The sequence below is a fragment of the Capra hircus genome, chromosome 21 (genome assembly GCF_001704415.2).
Source record: "Capra hircus breed San Clemente chromosome 21, ASM170441v1, whole genome shotgun sequence".
Lineage (NCBI taxonomy): Eukaryota > Metazoa > Chordata > Mammalia > Artiodactyla > Bovidae > Capra > Capra hircus.
The window spans coordinates 68,759,717-68,777,628 of record NC_030828.1 but is presented as its reverse complement, the minus strand read 5'-3'; the positions used below and the strand labels follow the sequence as shown (position 1 = coordinate 68,777,628).

The following is a 17,912-nucleotide window of genomic DNA, read 5'->3' as shown; positions in this document are numbered from 1 at the left end:
CCTACCTGATGCGTGCACCCCCATCCCGGCTCTCTGCTTTCAGACCCAGTCTCGCGGCCTCCCCAGCTCAGTGACTGTGGGTCCTCCCTGACCTTTGCCTGGGCTCCCAGGCCCAGGGTCCAGGGCTACCCCACCCGTGTGTCCACAGCCTCTCCTGGGCCCCTGCCCCCAGCTCCACCATCCGCTCCACCCACCGGCAAGGCTCCACTGACTCAGCCCTCCCTTTGCAGTGACTGGTCGGCAGCTGCAGCCTGGAGAGCCAGATGCAGAATCCGAGGAGGAGCACTCGGTAAGTGAGGTCTGGGAGGGCGCGTGTGCGCTCCTGCCCCACCCCCTACCCTGGTCCCTTCCTGGACTTGAGCAGAGCCGAGTGGCTGAGGGTAGCCTGAGCTTCTCTCCTCTCACCAGGTGACTGCAGGGCCAGGGCCCGAGCTCATCCGTCCCCGGCCACAGGGCTCCTCGCCTGTCTATGAGTGCGTGACTGAGGGTGCTGGCTTCAGACTCCCGGTAAGCCCCCCAGACGGACAGGCACAGGCGGAGGGAGGGCTCAGCGAGGAGAGGCGCAGGCAGCCACACCGCCTCTGGATTGCCCTGCGTGAGCAGCTGTGCCTGCTCAGCCATCTCCTCTGACTCCTCTGCCCTAGCCCTGGGGCCCTCCCTGCAGCCAGCCAAGACACGGTAGAGATGGCACACATGTGTGCAGGTAGGGAACAGATCTCACGCCCCCGTGTGTGATGGGGCGCAGGACGTGTGCACACACACGGCTCTCTGGCGAGGAGACACAGACAGGGTCTGTGCGGCCACCTCTGGACGTGACTGTGGAAAGCCAGCAACGGTGGGTTCCCCGAAAGGACTCGCTCTGGCGCTGCTCCTTTTCTGTCCCCTCTACCTGTGGACGTGGGGGCCGGGCCCCGTGGGAAGCGTCGAGGCCCAGAGCCGCCTTCCCTCGGAGGAGCCTGGCTCCGCTTGCATGCAGCTGCACCCTGCAGGTTCTAGGCAGGTTCGGGCGTCTGGGCCTCCCCGAGTGCCTCCTGTCCCCTGGGCTGGGGCAGGGTCGGTCACCCCACTGTTTGTTGCTGCTGCAGGAAGACGCGCCGAGGAGGCGGAGGTCCTGGTGGAAGCGGGACTCAGGGGACTCGCGGACACTTTCCAGGATGAGCCACCTGGAGGTGGGCATGCGGCGAGTGGACAGTGGGGTGGGCATGGGCCAGCCCCTGAGAGGGGCTCCAGCCAGGGAGTCCAGGGCCGGAGTGAGATGTCGAGGAGCAGGAACACTGGCGGGGCGCCCCCGTGCTTTGGGAAAGGGTGTGCCGCCTCCTTCATCAGGCCAGGGGCGGGGCTCCGGGACGCTGGTCCAGGCCTCCCAAGACTCAGGAGGAAGGGTCCAGACCACTGACCACGTGGACCCAGGGGCCCAGACTTCAGTGTTCCCACCTGTGCCGTGGGTCTGGCCGCTGCCTGTTGCACCCAAGACCACAGGAAGGGCTGGGTTCTGTGGGCTCCTGGGGAGCCAGGCACGCCATCACCTGGCACTGACAGCTCTGTCACTGACAGTGCCTTCCCCAAGGCCAGCAGTTCCAGGGCTCTCCCAGACCCCGAGGGTCCGTCATGTCTGAGCCCAGGCCTGTCATGCTGTTTTTGGCGTTCTCCCGGGCATTGTACAAGAGGTGGTGATCAAAACCATCCCCAAAAAAGAAACGCAAAAAGGCAAAATGGCTGTCTGAGGAGGCCTTACAAATAGCTGAGAAAAGAAGAGGAGCTAAAGGCAAAGGAGAAAAGGAAAGATATTCCCATCTGAATGCAGAGTTCCAAGAATAGCAAGGAGAGATAAGAAAGCCTTTTCAAGCGAACAACACACAAAAAAGAGGAAAGCAACAGAATGGGAAAGACTAGAGATCTCTTCGAGAAAATTAGGGATGCCAAGGGAGCATTTCATGCCAAGTTGGGCACAATGAAGGACAGGCCAGTATGGGCCTAACAGAAGCAGAGGATGTTAAGAAGAGGCGGCAAGAATACACGGAAGAACTGTGCAAAAGAGATCTTAGAGGCCCAGATAATGGCTGTGGTGTGATCACTCACCTAGAGCCAGACATTCTGGAGTGGGAAGTCAAGTGGGCCTTAGGAAGCATTACTATGAGCAAACTAGTGGAGGTGATGGTATTCCAGCTGAGTTATTTCAAATCCTAAAAGATGATGCTAGCACTCAATATGCTAGCAAATTCAGAAAACTCGGCAGTGGCCATAGGCGTGGAAAAGGTCAGTTTTCATTCCAGTCCCAAACAAGGGCAATGCAAAAGGATGCTCAAACTACCGCACAATTGCACCCATCTCACACACTAGCAAAGTAATGCTCGAAATCCTCCGAGCCAGGCTTCAACAGTATGTGAACTGAGAACTTCCAGAGGTTCAAGCTGGATTTAGAAAAGGCAGAGGAACCAGAGTTCAAATTGTCAACATCCGCTGGATCATTGAAAAAGCAAGAGAGTTCCAGAAAACCATCTACTTCTGCTTTACTGACTTTGCCAAAGCCTTTGACCATGTGGATCACAACAAACTGTGGAAAATTTTTAAAGAGATGGGAATACCCGACCATCTATGTGCCTCCCGAGAAACCTGTAAGCAGGTCAAGAAGCAACAGTTAGAACCAGGTATGGAATCATGAACTGGTTTCAAATTGGGAAAGGAGGACGTCAAGGCTGTATATTGTCGCCCTGCTAATTTTACTTATATGCAGAGCACATCATGAGAAACGCTGGGCTGGAAGAAGCACAAGCTGGAATCTAGATTGTGGGGAGAAATATTGATAATCTCAGATATGAAGATGATGCCACCCTAATGGCAGAAAGCAAAGAACTGAAGAGCCTCCTGATGAAAGTGAGAGAGGAGAGTGAAAAAGCTGGCTTAAAACTCAACGTTCTAAAAACAAAGATCATGGCATCCAGCCCCATCACTTCATGATAAATAGATGGGGAAACAATGGAAACAGTGAGAAACTTCATTTTGAGGGGCTCTAAAATCACTGCAGATGGTGACCGCAGCAGTGAAATTAAAAGACGCTTGCTCCTTGGAAGAAAAGCTGTGACCAACCTAGACAGCGTATTAGAAAGCAGAGACGTTACTTTGCCGACAAAGTCTGTATAGTGAAAGCTGTGGTTTTTCCAATAGTCATGTATGGATGTGCGAGCTGGACAATAAAGAAGGCTGACCACTGAAGAATTGAGGCCTTTGAACTGTGGTGTTGGAGAAGACTCTTGAGAGTCCCTTGGACTGCAAGGAGATCAAGCCAGTCCATCCTAAAGGAAATCAGTCCTGAATATTCTTTGGAAGGAGTGATGCTGAAGTTGAAACTCCAATACTTTGGCCAGCTGATGCAAAGAATTGACTCATTGGAAAAGACCCTGATGCTGGAAGCGATAAAAGGCGGGAGAAGAAGGGGACGACAGAGGATGCGATGGCTGGATGGCATCACCAACTCAGTGGACATGAGTTTGAGCAGGCTCTGGGAGATGGTGACGGACAGGGAGGCCTGGCGTGCTGCAGTCCATGGAGTCGAAAGAGTCGGACACGACGGAGCGATGAGCAGCAACAGCAAATGGCCCTCCTTGGTCTGAGTGTCACCTTATAAGTGAGCGGCACTGGGAATGAGGGTGATGATGAACTGGAAGCCCGTGGAGGAAGCCTTGGCCATGTGCTAGCAAAGCCTCTTCCTCTGCTCAGCAAGCGCTGCTGGGCCTGGACGGCCGGGCAGGGTACCCCTGAGCCCTGGCGAGCAGCGACAGGGACCAGGGGAGGCTTCTGTCAGCAGAGGTGGCAGCCGCCGGCCTCCCCCAGAGCCGGACACCGTGGCCCAGGTGTGCTCTGGGGTCCCCGGGCTTCAGGGGAGGCAGCCCCCAGCACCTAGACCCATGGTGGGACAGCTACGTGCTCACTAAGGCCCTGCTGTGCTTTCGCTCAGTCCACACAGGATGGGACAGGTGTGACACTGGAGACGGAGGTGGAGGCTGGAGCCAGCGGCTACAGTGTCGCGGGCGGTGGGGACCAGGGCATCTTTGTCAAGCAGGTGCTGAAGGACTCGTCAGCGGCCAAGCTCTTCAGCCTGAGAGAAGGTGCCATGGGCCCATCCCCAGTTCCCCACAGTCCCATTGGGGGAGGGGGACAGGCCCCAGTGGACGCAGGGTGGCCCCTGGGAGTGACCCCACGATCCCATTGGGGGATGGGCCCCAGTGGACACAGGGTGACCCCTGGGAGTGTCCCCATGGTCCCATCAGGGTGTGGGCCCCAGTGGACACAGGGTGACCCCTGGGAGTGTCCCCACGGTCCCATCAGGGTGTGGGCCCCAGTGGACACAGGGTACCCCTGGGAGTGTCCCCATGGTCTCATCAGGGGAGGGAGACTGTCCCCAGTGGACGCAGGGTGGCCCCTGGGAGTGACCCCACGATCCCATTGGGGGATGGGCCCCAGTGGATGCAGGGTGGCCCCTGGGAGTGTCCCCACGGTCCCATCAGGGTGTGGGCCCCAGTGGACACAGGGTGACCCCTGGGAGTGTCCCCACGGTCCCATCGGGGGACGGGCCCCAGTGGACACAGGATGGCCCCTGGAGACCTCTCAGCCATGTCCAGGCTGGGGCCACTCTCTGTGCTGAGCGCTCTGCCTGAAAATGAGGGGTTCCTATCCACCTGGGGCTTAGTAAACTGAAGGGGCAGGCAGCCTTCCGCTCACACCCACTGGGGCCCCTCCTGTGAGGCTCCAGAGGGCGGGGGCACTAAGGCACTGGGCCACTCTGTCCTTGTCCAGGGGATCAACTACTCAGTACAACGATATTCTTCGACAACATTAAATATGAAGATGCTCTCAAAATCCTTCAGTACTCAGAGCCCTACAAGGTTCAGTTCAAAATCAGACGGAAGCTTCCTGCTGGAGCAGCCGAGGATGATGTGGCTGGCAGTGCTGAGCCTGGCCCGAGGGTCGGTGAGGACCAGGTGAGTGCCCCAGGCCGCAGGGCTCAGCCCCTGCTGGCTTCTCCCCGCCCCTTCCAGTACCCGGAGCCCAGGGCCTCCGCCTCCCTGTTCAGGGCCAACAGGTTCGCTCTCCCTGTTCCAGGACCAGGATGTCGCTGACAGGTGCACAGAGACCCCCACGAAGACACCGCAGGGGGACGGAGACCAGCAGAGGCTCCTCCCCACACCCAGGGAGGGCAGGGGCCGGCGCGCCCAGCGGGAGCGGCTTTCCTGGCCCAAGTTCCAAGCCTTGAAGGGCAAGCGAGGGCCCCGGAGGTCCCACAGCTCCTCAGAGGCCTACGAGCGGGGGCGGGGGCCTGACCTGTCGCCTACAAGCACAGACACGGAGGCCCGGCTCCCGGCGGAGGAGCAGGCCCAGGAGGACGAGCCGGGCAGCCAGCGGAGGAGACGGTTCCCCAGCCTGAGGTTCAGAGTGGTCTCAGGGAAGGGCCCGTCCAGCAGGGGAGACCGCGGCGGGGCAGGCCCAGCTGAGCTGCTGGAGGAGGCAGGGCCGTCGGAGGCCGAACAAGAGGCCATCACAGCGGCTGGACGTGCCGAGACAGGGGACGTGAAAGCGGGACAGCCCGAGGAGGCCGAGGCCCCCACGGAGCCTGCTCTACCCGGCGAGGGACCCGCACCCAGACTGCGAAGGAAGAAAGCACAGGCCAGGGGCCTAGAGGAGACCCTGGCGGAGGAACACGCAGAGGTGGGCACAGCCCCGGGCCAGACCAGGGAGGGAGCCGCAGAGGACACTCAGGGGCCACAGCTGGGCACTGCCAGGCTGACTCGGCACGGCTCCGCAGACCAGGGCACCTACCAGAACGGCCAGCCAGAATTCCGCATCCGCATACCCAGCTTAAAGACGCCCAAGTTCAGGGTTGCAAGAGAAACAGTACCAGAGGATGCAGAGGGCACGGCCCCGGTGCGCTGGGGACCCTGGTGGACACAGGTCTCTGCCGACGACTCCAGGACCACGGGGGACGACGAAGGAGACACAGAGTCAGAGACGACGAAAAGATCACAAGCAACACAGCGGACAAAAGGACAGGGAGGAGGAGCGGAGGACGCGGTGGAGAAGACGGCAGAGGCCAGCAGGGAAGGGGACCAGGAAACGGAGGAGACGGAGGGGAAGACAAGAGTCCTCAAGTTCAAGCTGCCCTCATTCGGGTGGTCACCAGCCAAGGAAGGAAAAGGACACAGAACAACACAAATTCAGGACACAGATAAACAGGATAGCGTGACAGCAGGGGCTACAGACACTGAGGGAGAGGGGAAAGACGGACACGGCAGAGACAGCAAGTTCAAAACGCCCAAGTTCAAGATGCCGTCCTTCGGCGTGTCGGCGCCCAGCAAGGCCATCGAGGCCGCCGTGGACGTGTCCCTGCCCAAGGCCCAGGCCGAGGTGACCCTGCCCTCGGTGCAGGCCGACGTCAAGACCAGTGAGGTCCGCGTGGAGCTGCCCTCGGCCGAGCTGGACGTCAAGGGCGCCGAGGTGGCCGTCAAGCTGCCGGAGGGGCCCCTGCCCGAAGCCGAGCTCAAGGAAGGGGCGGCGGGAGTCGGAATCAAGGCGCACCTGCCCAAGGTGCAGATGCCCAGCGTCAAGCTGCCCAAGGTGGACATCAAGGCCCCGCAGGTGGACATCAAGGGGCCCAAGCTGGACCTGAAGGGCGCCAAGGCCGAGGTGGCCGCCCCCGACGTGGAGGTGTCGCTGCCCAGCGTGGAGGTGGACAGCCAGGCCCCGGGCGCCAAGCTGGAGGCCGACGTGTCCCTGGGGGACAAGGAGGTGGCCGCCAGAGACAGCAAGTTCAAAATGCCCAAGTTCAAGATGCCGTCCTTCGGCGTGTCGGCGCCCAGCAAGGCCATCGAGGCCGCCGTGGACGTGTCCCTGCCCAAGGCCCAGGCCGAGGTGACCCGGCCCTCGGTGCAGGCCGACGTCAAGACCAGTGAGGTCCGCGTGGAGCTGCCCTCGGCCGAGCTGGACGTCAAGGGCGCCGAGGTGGCCGTCAAGCTGCCGGAGGGGCCCCTGCCCGAAGCCGAGCTCAAGGAAGGGGCGGCGGGAGTCGGAATCAAGGCGCACCTGCCCAAGGTGCAGATGCCCAGCGTCAAGCTGCCCAAGGTGGACATCAAGGCCCCGCAGGTGGACATCAAGGGGCCCAAGCTGGACCTGAAGGGCGCCAAGGCCGAGGTGGCCGCCCCCGACGTGGAGGTGTCGCTGCCCAGCGTGGAGGTGGACAGCCAGGCCCCGGGCGCCAAGCTGGAGGCCGACGTGTCCCTGGGGGACAAGGAGGTGGCCGCCAGAGACAGCAAGTTCAAAATGCCCAAGTTCAAGATGCCGTCCTTCGGCGTGTCGGCGCCCAGCAAGGCCATCGAGGCCGCCGTGGACGTGTCCCTGCCCAAGGCCCAGGCCGAGGTGACCCGGCCCTCGGTGCAGGCCGACGTCAAGACCAGTGAGGTCCGCGTGGAGCTGCCCTCGGCCGAGCTGGACGTCAAGGGCGCCGAGGTGGCCGTCAAGCTGCCGGAGGGGCCCCTGCCCGAAGCCGAGCTCAAGGAAGGGGCGGCGGGAGTCGGAATCAAGGCGCACCTGCCCAAGGTGCAGATGCCCAGCGTCAAGCTGCCCAAGGTGGACATCAAGGCCCCGCAGGTGGACATCAAGGGGCCCAAGCTGGACCTGAAGGGCGCCAAGGCCGAGGTGGCCGCCCCCGACGTGGAGGTGTCGCTGCCCAGCGTGGAGGTGGACAGCCAGGCCCCGGGCGCCAAGCTGGAGGCCGACGTGTCCCTGGGGGACAAGGAGGTGGCCGCCAGAGACAGCAAGTTCAAAATGCCCAAGTTCAAGATGCCGTCCTTCGGCGTGTCGGCGCCCAGCAAGGCCATCGAGGCCGCCGTGGACGTGTCCCTGCCCAAGGCCCAGGCCGAGGTGACCCGGCCCTCGGTGCAGGCCGACGTCAAGACCAGTGAGGTCCGCGTGGAGCTGCCCTCGGCCGAGCTGGACGTCAAGGGCGCCGAGGTGGCCGTCAAGCTGCCGGAGGGGCCCCTGCCCGAAGCCGAGCTCAAGGAAGGGGCGGCGGGAGTCGGAATCAAGGCGCACCTGCCCAAGGTGCAGATGCCCAGCGTCAAGCTGCCCAAGGTGGACATCAAGGCCCCGCAGGTGGACATCAAGGGGCCCAAGCTGGACCTGAAGGGCGCCAAGGCCGAGGTGGCCGCCCCCGACGTGGAGGTGTCGCTGCCCAGCGTGGAGGTGGACAGCCAGGCCCCGGGCGCCAAGCTGGAGGCCGACGTGTCCCTGGGGGACAAGGAGGTGGCCGCCAGAGACAGCAAGTTCAAAATGCCCAAGTTCAAGATGCCGTCCTTCGGCGTGTCGGCGCCCAGCAAGGCCATCGAGGCCGCCGTGGACGTGTCCCTGCCCAAGGCCCAGGCCGAGGTGACCCTGCCCTCGGTGCAGGCCGACGTCAAGACCAGTGAGGTCCGCGTGGAGCTGCCCTCGGCCGAGCTGGACGTCAAGGGCGCCGAGGTGGCCGTCAAGCTGCCGGAGGGGCCCCTGCCCGAAGCCGAGCTCAAGGAAGGGGCGGCGGGAGTCGGAATCAAGGCGCACCTGCCCAAGGTGCAGATGCCCAGCGTCAAGCTGCCCAAGGTGGACATCAAGGCCCCGCAGGTGGACATCAAGGGGCCCAAGCTGGACCTGAAGGGCGCCAAGGCCGAGGTGGCCGCCCCCGACGTGGAGGTGTCGCTGCCCAGCGTGGAGGTGGACAGCCAGGCCCCGGGCGCCAAGCTGGAGGCCGACGTGTCCCTGGGGGACAAGGAGGTGGCCGCCAGAGACAGCAAGTTCAAAATGCCCAAGTTCAAGATGCCGTCCTTCGGCGTGTCGGCGCCCAGCAAGGCCATCGAGGCCGCCGTGGACGTGTCCCTGCCCAAGGCCCAGGCCGAGGTGACCCGGCCCTCGGTGCAGGCCGACGTCAAGACCAGTGAGGTCCGCGTGGAGCTGCCCTTGGCCGAGCTGGACGTCAAGGGCGCCGAGGTGGCCGTCAAGCTGCCGGAGGGGCCCCTGCCCGAAGCCGAGCTCAAGGAAGGGGCGGCGGGAGTCGGAATCAAGGCGCACCTGCCCAAGGTGCAGATGCCCAGCGTCAAGCTGCCCAAGGTGGACATCAAGGCCCCGCAGGTGGACATCAAGGGGCCCAAGCTGGACCTGAAGGGCGCCAAGGCCGAGGTGGCCGCCCCCGACGTGGAGGTGTCGCTGCCCAGCGTGGAGGTGGACAGCCAGGCCCCGGGCGCCAAGCTGGAGGCCGACGTGTCCCTGGGGGACAAGGAGGTGGCCGCCAGAGACAGCGGGTTCAAAATGCCCAAGTTCAAGATGCCGTCCTTCGGCGTGTCGGCGCCCAGCAAGGCCATCGAGGCCGCCGTGGACGTGTCCCTGCCCAAGGCCCAGGCCGAGGTGACCCGGCCCTCGGTGCAGGCCGACGTCAAGACCAGTGAGGTCCGCGTGGAGCTGCCCTCGGCCGAGCTGGACGTCAAGGGCGCCGAGGTGGCCGTCAAGCTGCCGGAGGGGCCCCTGCCCGAAGCCGAGCTCAAGGAAGGGGCGGCGGGAGTCGGAATCAAGGCGCACCTGCCCAAGGTGCAGATGCCCAGCGTCAAGCTGCCCAAGGTGGACATCAAGGCCCCGCAGGTGGACATCAAGGGGCCCAAGCTGGACCTGAAGGGCGCCAAGGCCGAGGTGGCCGCCCCCGACGTGGAGGTGTCGCTGCCCAGCGTGGAGGTGGACAGCCAGGCCCCGGGCGCCAAGCTGGAGGCCGACGTGTCCCTGGGGGACAAGGAGGTGGCCGCCAGAGACAGCGGGTTCAAAATGCCCAAGTTCAAGATGCCGTCCTTCGGCGTGTCGGCGCCCAGCAAGGCCATCGAGGCCGCCGTGGACGTGTCCCTGCCCAAGGCCCAGGCCGAGGTGACCCGGCCCTCGGTGCAGGCCGACGTCAAGACCAGTGAGGTCCGCGTGGAGCTGCCCTCGGCCGAGCTGGACGTCAAGGGCGCCGAGGTGGCCGTCAAGCTGCCGGAGGGGCCCCTGCCCGAAGCCGAGCTCAAGGAAGGGGCGGCGGGAGTCGGAATCAAGGCGCACCTGCCCAAGGTGCAGATGCCCAGCGTCAAGCTGCCCAAGGTGGACATCAAGGCCCCGCAGGTGGACATCAAGGGGCCCAAGCTGGACCTGAAGGGCGCCAAGGCCGAGGTGGCCGCCCCCGACGTGGAGGTGTCGCTGCCCAGCGTGGAGGTGGACAGCCAGGCCCCGGGCGCCAAGCTGGAGGCCGACGTGTCCCTGGGGGACAAGGAGGTGGCCGCCAGAGACAGCAAGTTCAAAATGCCCAAGTTCAAGATGCCGTCCTTCGGCGTGTCGGCGCCCAGCAAGGCCATCGAGGCCGCCGTGGACGTGTCCCTGCCCAAGGCCCAGGCCGAGGTGACCCGGCCCTCGGTGCAGGCCGACGTCAAGACCAGTGAGGTCCGCGTGGAGCTGCCCTCGGCCGAGCTGGACGTCAAGGGCGCCGAGGTGGCCGTCAAGCTGCCGGAGGGGCCCGTGCCCGAAGCCGAGCTCAAGGAAGGGGCGGCGGGAGTCGGAATCAAGGCGCACCTGCCCAAGGTGCAGATGCCCAGCGTCAAGCTGCCCAAGGTGGACATCAAGGCCCCGCAGGTGGACATCAAGGGGCCCAAGCTGGACCTGAAGGGCGCCAAGGCCGAGGTGGCCGCCCCCGACGTGGAGGTGTCGCTGCCCAGCGTGGAGGTGGACAGCCAGGCCCCGGGCGCCAAGCTGGAGGCCGACGTGTCCCTGGGGGACAAGGAGGTGGCCGCCAGAGACAGCAAGTTCAAAATGCCCAAGTTCAAGATGCCGTCCTTCGGCGTGTCGGCGCCCAGCAAGGCCATCGAGGCCGCCGTGGACGTGTCCCTGCCCAAGGCCCAGGCCGAGGTGACCCTGCCCTCGGTGCAGGCCGACGTCAAGACCAGTGAGGTCCGCGTGGAGCTGCCCTCGGCCGAGCTGGACGTCAAGGGCGCCGAGGTGGCCGTCAAGCTGCCGGAGGGGCCCCTGCCCGAAGCCGAGCTCAAGGAAGGGGCGGCGGGAGTCGGAATCAAGGCGCACCTGCCCAAGGTGCAGATGCCCAGCGTCAAGCTGCCCAAGGTGGACATCAAGGCTCCGCAGGTGGACATCAAGGGGCCCAAGCTGGACCTGAAGGGCGCCAAGGCCGAGGTGGCCGCCCCCGACGTGGAGGTGTCGCTGCCCAGCGTGGAGGTGGACAGCCAGGCCCCGGGCGCCAAGCTGGAGGCCGACGTGTCCCTGGGGGACAAGGAGGTGGCCGCCAGAGACAGCAGGTTCAAAATGCCCAAGTTCAAGATGCCGTCCTTCGGCGTGTCGGCGCCCAGCAAGGCCATCGAGGCCGCCGTGGACGTGTCCCTGCCCAAGGCCCAGGCCGAGGTGACCCTGCCCTCGGTGCAGGCCGACGTCAAGACCAGTGAGGTCCGCGTGGAGCTGCCCTCGGCCGAGCTGGACGTCAAGGGCGCCGAGGTGGCCGTCAAGCTGCCGGAGGGGCCCCTGCCCGAAGCCGAGCTCAAGGAAGGGGCGGCGGGAGTCGGAATCAAGGCGCACCTGCCCAAGGTGCAGATGCCCAGCGTCAAGCTGCCCAAGGTGGACATCAAGGCCCCGCAGGTGGACATCAAGGGGCCCAAGCTGGACCTGAAGGGCGCCAAGGCCGAGGTGGCCGCCCCCGACGTGGAGGTGTCGCTGCCCAGCGTGGAGGTGGACAGCCAGGCCCCGGGCGCCAAGCTGGAGGCCGACGTGTCCCTGGGGGACAAGGAGGTGGCCGCCAGAGACAGCAAGTTCAAAATGCCCAAGTTCAAGATGCCGTCCTTCGGCGTGTCGGCGCCCAGCAAGGCCATCGAGGCCGCCGTGGACGTGTCCCTGCCCAAGGCCCAGGCCGAGGTGACCCGGCCCTCGGTGCAGGCCGACGTCAAGACCAGTGAGGTCCGCGTGGAGCTGCCCTCGGCCGAGCTGGACGTCAAGGGCGCCGAGGTGGCCGTCAAGCTGCCGGAGGGGCCCCTGCCCGAAGCCGAGCTCAAGGAAGGGGCGGCGGGAGTCGGAATCAAGGCGCACCTGCCCAAGGTGCAGATGCCCAGCGTCAAGCTGCCCAAGGTGGACATCAAGGCCCCGCAGGTGGACATCAAGGGGCCCAAGCTGGACCTGAAGGGCGCCAAGGCCGAGGTGGCCGCCCCCGACGTGGAGGTGTCGCTGCCCAGCGTGGAGGTGGACAGCCAGGCCCCGGGCGCCAAGCTGGAGGCCGACGTGTCCCTGGGGGACAAGGAGGTGGCCGCCAGAGACAGCAAGTTCAAAATGCCCAAGTTCAAGATGCCGTCCTTCGGCGTGTCGGCGCCCAGCAAGGCCATCGAGGCCGCCGTGGACGTGTCCCTGCCCAAGGCCCAGGCCGAGGTGACCCTGCCCTCGGTGCAGGCCGACGTCAAGACCAGTGAGGTCCGCGTGGAGCTGCCCTCGGCCGAGCTGGACGTCAAGGGCGCCGAGGTGGCCGTCAAGCTGCCGGAGGGGCCCGTGCCCGAAGCCGAGCTCAAGGAAGGGGCGGCGGGAGTCGGAATCAAGGCGCACCTGCCCAAGGTGCAGATGCCCAGCGTCAAGCTGCCCAAGGTGGACATCAAGGCCCCGCAGGTGGACATCAAGGGGCCCAAGCTGGACCTGAAGGGCGCCAAGGCCGAGGTGGCCGCCCCCGACGTGGAGGTGTCGCTGCCCAGCGTGGAGGTGGACAGCCAGGCCCCGGGCGCCAAGCTGGAGGCCGACGTGTCCCTGGGGGACAAGGAGGTGGCCGCCAGAGACAGCAAGTTCAAAATGCCCAAGTTCAAGATGCCGTCCTTCGGCGTGTCGGCGCCCAGCAAGGCCATCGAGGCCGCCGTGGACGTGTCCCTGCCCAAGGCCCAGGCCGAGGTGACCCTGCCCTCGGTGCAGGCCGACGTCAAGACCAGTGAGGTCCGCGTGGAGCTGCCCTCGGCCGAGCTGGACGTCAAGGGCGCCGAGGTGGCCGTCAAGCTGCCGGAGGGGCCCCTGCCCGAAGCCGAGCTCAAGGAAGGGGCGGCGGGAGTCGGAATCAAGGCGCACCTGCCCAAGGTGCAGATGCCCAGCGTCAAGCTGCCCAAGGTGGACATCAAGGCCCCGCAGGTGGACATCAAGGGGCCCAAGCTGGACCTGAAGGGCGCCAAGGCCGAGGTGGCCGCCCCCGACGTGGAGGTGTCGCTGCCCAGCGTGGAGGTGGACAGCCAGGCCCCGGGCGCCAAGCTGGAGGCCGACGTGTCCCTGGGGGACAAGGAGGGTGCCGCCAGAGTCTGCACATTGAAAACTGAAGATGATGGTAAAATCCATGTCAAGAAACCCCATTTTAAGTTTCCTAGACTGTTTTCTTCAGCAGGGAAATCTTCCAAAAGTTCTACCCTTATTGAAAGCGATCCTCATCTTTCTTTGGCCCCAAGTGTTTCTGGCGTGGATCCTGCCTTGTTAGATATTTCTAGCCATAAACCGTCCCTGCCGTTTTCCCACATGGGTTGGCCTGGTGTTTCCTCACGCAGCCTTGATGTCAGCCGTTCTCACGCTGAGTCGTCGTCCGTCTCTCCAGAGGCGGTCACTCTCATCAAGTACCAGGTGACTGTTCCCGACGCCCCACATGTCCCTCCGGAAATCCTCTCGTGTTCCCAGGAGGATAGAAAAAGTCCTACCGCTCTGCGCCCCGACGAGAGCGTTCCATGCCCACCTGATAGTCCTGCCAGCCCTGTGGACCCCCTATTTCCTGCATCTTATGGTCGGGTGTCTTTTCCTAAGTTTCATCGACCTAAGTTCTGGTTTTCTAGCCCAGAAGCAGCAGATCTTGCGGTGATTGGTCAGGCTGCAGAACGCGCCCCGGCCCCGTGCCCCCTCAGCGATGCTCAGGGGCTGGACTCTGCACGCGGCCTCCCCCTGGCAGATGGCAGCCAAGGGCACGGGTCTGGGGATGTCTCAGCCGGCCAGCCTCATGGCGAGGGGACAGCCCCGTCACCAGGAGAACGCCTCCAGCCGCTGTGCAGAGCTGCAGGTGTGGATGCCCCAGTGGAGGGGAGCACAGCCGCTCCGGGGGGCTGGTTCAGGATGCCCGCCCTCCACCTGCCCATCATCCGGCACCCTGCCAGGGAGAAGGGGGTACCCGGGGCACCGAGTCCCATGCCTGCTGCCTGTGCATTGGGGGAAGAAGAGCCAGCTCCCATCTCGGCTCAGGGGCCTCTGGGGTCAGAGGTGGAGGCGCCTGAAACCCTGGAGCCAGCTGAGAAGATCCCATCACATGCGGGCATGCTAAAGATAAACCTAGACAGCAGAGGCTCGACGCCGCTCCCGCCTCCTCCAGGGGCACCCCCTGTGGGCCTGTCCACTTCTGAGATCAGGGTCCGCCCAGGCCAAGGCTCCCTTCCGCTTCGGATGCCCAGCGGGGCACTTTCGGAAACAGAAGCTCCTCCTGCTGGGCCTGCAGGCCTGGACCTCGCCAGGGGAGAGGGGAGGGCGGAGAAATGGTCCTCCCAGCCTGAAGGCCCCGTTAAACTGAAGGTGTCCAGGACCGATGGGCCATCCCAGATTTCTGTGGTCAGCGTGGGTCAGCCCTGGGAGGACTCTGTGGTAACTGTCAAGCTGCCAAGGCTGAGCATGCCGAGGTTCGCCTTCCCTGACCCCGGATCGGAGGCCGATGTGTTCATCCCTGCCGTGCAGGAGGTGCGATGCGCCGGGAGCAGCCTGGATGACGCCTGGTGCGCAGACAGCGTGGGAGCCTGGGGTGCCAGCATCCTGAAGGCCGGCGCTGGGACCCCTGGGGAGCAGCCTGTGGCCTTTGACCTCTCCCCGGAAGCTTCCAGGGTCCGAGTGCACATTCACAGTGCTCAGGGAGAGGGTGCTGGGGTCGGCATACACGCCGGAGTGACTCCAGAGCCAGCTGGCCGCTCGGGACCCGAGGCCGTTTCCACTCAGATTGTGCGGGAATCAGAGATCCCCGCGTCTGAGATCCAAACGGCTTCCTACGGATTTTCGTTGCTGAAAGTGAAGATCCCTGAGCCCCCCACGCAGGGGAGGGTCCAAGACTCCCGACTGACAGGGGGCTTGCAGGAGGCTTCTGAAGACGCTGCCCCTGGAGCAGACCCTGTTTCTGGAGACCTGCAGCCAGACACCGGAGAACCATTTGAAGTGATCTCGTCCAGCGTCAGCGTACCCAGAGGGCCAGCACTCACTGCCGACCTGCACTCTGGCCCCCCGGGTATGGAGAGCTGCTCCGACGAGGAGCCCGCAGAGATCCTCGAATTTCCCCCAGAAGAGGACGGCGAGGAGGCAGCCGCGGGCCTCTCCAAAGGAGACCAGGCTCCAAAAGAGAAGCCGGAAGGTAAGAGGTCTTCCGGTCTGCTCCGGTTTTGGCTTCCCAGCATCGGTTTCTCTTCTTCCTCCGAAGAGACACGTGCTGACTCCAAAGATGAAGCCCACAGGCCAGCCCCCGTCCAGACCCCGCCGGGTTTGCAGCCTGAGGCAGAGCCGCCCAAGAAATCCGAGAAGGCCAGCTGGTTCCGATTTCCCAAATTAGGGTTCTCCTCCTCCCCCACCAAGAAAGGCAAGAGCTTGGAGGATGAGGCGGCTCCGGCAGAGCAAAAGCTCCAGGAAGAAGCTGCCACCTTCTTTGATGCCCGCGAGAACTTCTCCCCCGAGGACAGGGAGGAGACGGTGCCAGGCGCCGGGGCAATGGTCACGTCCAGGGCCAGGACGGAGCTCATCCTGCTGGAGCCAGACCCGGGGACCCTGGACGAGCCTGCACCCGGGCCCGCTGCCCAGTGAGGACGCAAGGAAGTGGAGGCTGTGCCTCACACCCGCGTGTGGACATGAGTGTCCGCCGTGACCCCCAGAGTGGAGGACAAAGCGGAGCCGGCTGCGAGCAGAGGGGCCCCTGCCCTCAGCCCTCCCGAAGCTGCCTCCCAAAGCTTCAGGAGTGTCCCGGTCTCCTGAGGGGCTTTATTAGACATGTGTTACTCAAGACCCTTGCCCACGAGCCCCTCGAAGACATGGCTGCTTCCTGGTGAAGGCTGTTTCCCTGTTTCCGGCAGAGTCTGGCAGAGTCCAGGAGACCCTCTCCCTGCCTGCTTAGAACCAGCCCACTCTTCACGGGCCGTCTCGCTGAGGCAAGCCCTGGGATGCTTTGAGTGATACTGCCCGTGCCGGGCTGGGCGCAGCTGGCTGCCAAAGTGGTCCAGGCATCCGTCCATGAGCTCCCACCAGACATCCGTGGGCGTCCACTTGCCCGCCGGTGCCCACTCCGGCGTCCATGGCCCCAGCCCCTCAGTGTGCCTGAAGATGGGACCCACTTGGCTCTTCCCTGGATGCCGAACAGGCGATAAATAAAGTGCTGCACCCCTCCCGTTTCGGCTGCGGGGCGTTTTGTTCTGGATGGAACCCATCTCTCCTCCCGCACACATCCCCCTGAGTGCTGCTGGCTGCCCTGCCAGCAGAGTCAAGGCGGCTCCCGACCCGTCTGTCTGCTCCGGCCCTCCTCCCCGCCCGCAGCTGTGAGAGACCGAGGAGGAAGGTGCCGGCCCAGGGCTCCACCGCGAGGCCGGGGACAGGCTGCCCTGAGCTGGGAGGCCTCTCCAGGCGAGGGCCATGGGCAGCACAGGGGCTGCCCAGGGGGCGGAGGGCCCCGACCCGGAGGCTTCGCTGGGTCCTCGGCCGCTATCGTGGCCCGGCTCAGGGCTCCCTGTGCCCCGGTGGCCGTCCTCGCCAGCCACCCACGGGAGCAGACTCAGAGCAAGGTCAGGGAGCGCCCTGCAGCCCTTCAGAGTCACAGCTCCTCCCTGTGGCCTTCAGATGCCTTTTCTGGGCCTGTGGGCGTGCAGCGCTCCATGGGGGGACCTGGAGCCTGGGCCCCTCCCTGCTGCCCGGGGAAGGTTCCTGGAGCCTGGGCCCCTCCCTGCTGCCCGGGGAAGGTTCCTGGAGCCGCCTCCTTCTGCTCGGAGAGGGGCAGCTGCTCTCAGCACTGAGGGCGGGGCGGGGAAGCTGGGGGCCTCTGGGCCCAGAGGGCAGCCCACTCCCCTCCCCCACCCTCCTTCCTGAGGGATGTCGCATCTCCCATGGGGGCCTGTGGGGAAGGGGCCCCCAGTCAGGGATGTGGGACCCTCTGGAAGCTGGGGAGGGGGCTCGGTGGGGACTTGGTCCTGCAGCCCAGGAGGCTACAGGAGCCTCTCCGCCCTGGGAGAGAAGATGGGGGGGAGCCCAGCCCCCTGGGAATACCGTAGTGGGGGGCAGCCGGCTCGTGGGCGCCACGCCTCTCTGCACACAGAGTCACGTCTGTCTTACTGGGGCCGTGGTGCTGGAGGCTCTGCGGAGCCCTCAGCCACGTCCCACGAGGCCCCCGTCTCATCCCCAGATACAACCTGGGAAGGAGCCGCCTCCCAAACTCAACGGAGCTGCCGGCGGCGGTCAGTTCCTTGCCAGCTGGGTGGCCCAGGGCCCTGTTCCTTGCCAGCTGGAGGCCGCTCTCGGGGCCCTGCCTCGGGCTTGGCTGACGGACAGCTCACAGCACCTTCCTGCGTCCCACAGTGAGGGTCGGCCCCTGGCGAGAGCTGTGAGCCCCCCGTGCCACTAACCACCTGTTCATCCCACCTTTCCCAAGTGAGGCGGCCGGTGCCCCCCATCCAGGCAGCGGAGCCATCCACACAAGGGCCTGGGTCCAGGGTCCTTGGGGGCAGGCTCTGTCCCCCACACCCCAGAAGGAGCCCCCAGGCCTCTCGAGCCTCATAACACTGGGTCTCCCAGGGGGCTGGGGGATTCTGCTTTGGCGCAGGCCCCCGTGGCTGGCCACCAGGCCTACCACATGTGGGGCAGGCCTTGCCCTGGCTGTGGGC

At 64.7% G+C, this 17,912-nt stretch overlaps 1 protein-coding gene across 1 annotated transcript in view; it reads left to right on the top strand.

Moving 5' to 3' along the window:
- The window catches only part of AHNAK2 (AHNAK nucleoprotein 2), a 33,738-nt gene extending 17,308 nt beyond the window's left edge, over window positions 1-16,430 (top strand). Inside the window, exons 2-7 of the mRNA XM_018065939.1 lie at window positions 231-289; window positions 409-507; window positions 1,086-1,169; window positions 3,956-4,106; window positions 4,795-4,979; window positions 5,101-16,430. Of these exons, the coding sequence (XP_017921428.1) occupies window positions 231-289; window positions 409-507; window positions 1,086-1,169; window positions 3,956-4,106; window positions 4,795-4,979; window positions 5,101-15,852 (11,330 nt within the window). The 3' untranslated portion in view covers window positions 15,853-16,430. The remainder of the gene's footprint in view (window positions 1-230; window positions 290-408; window positions 508-1,085; window positions 1,170-3,955; window positions 4,107-4,794; window positions 4,980-5,100) is intronic.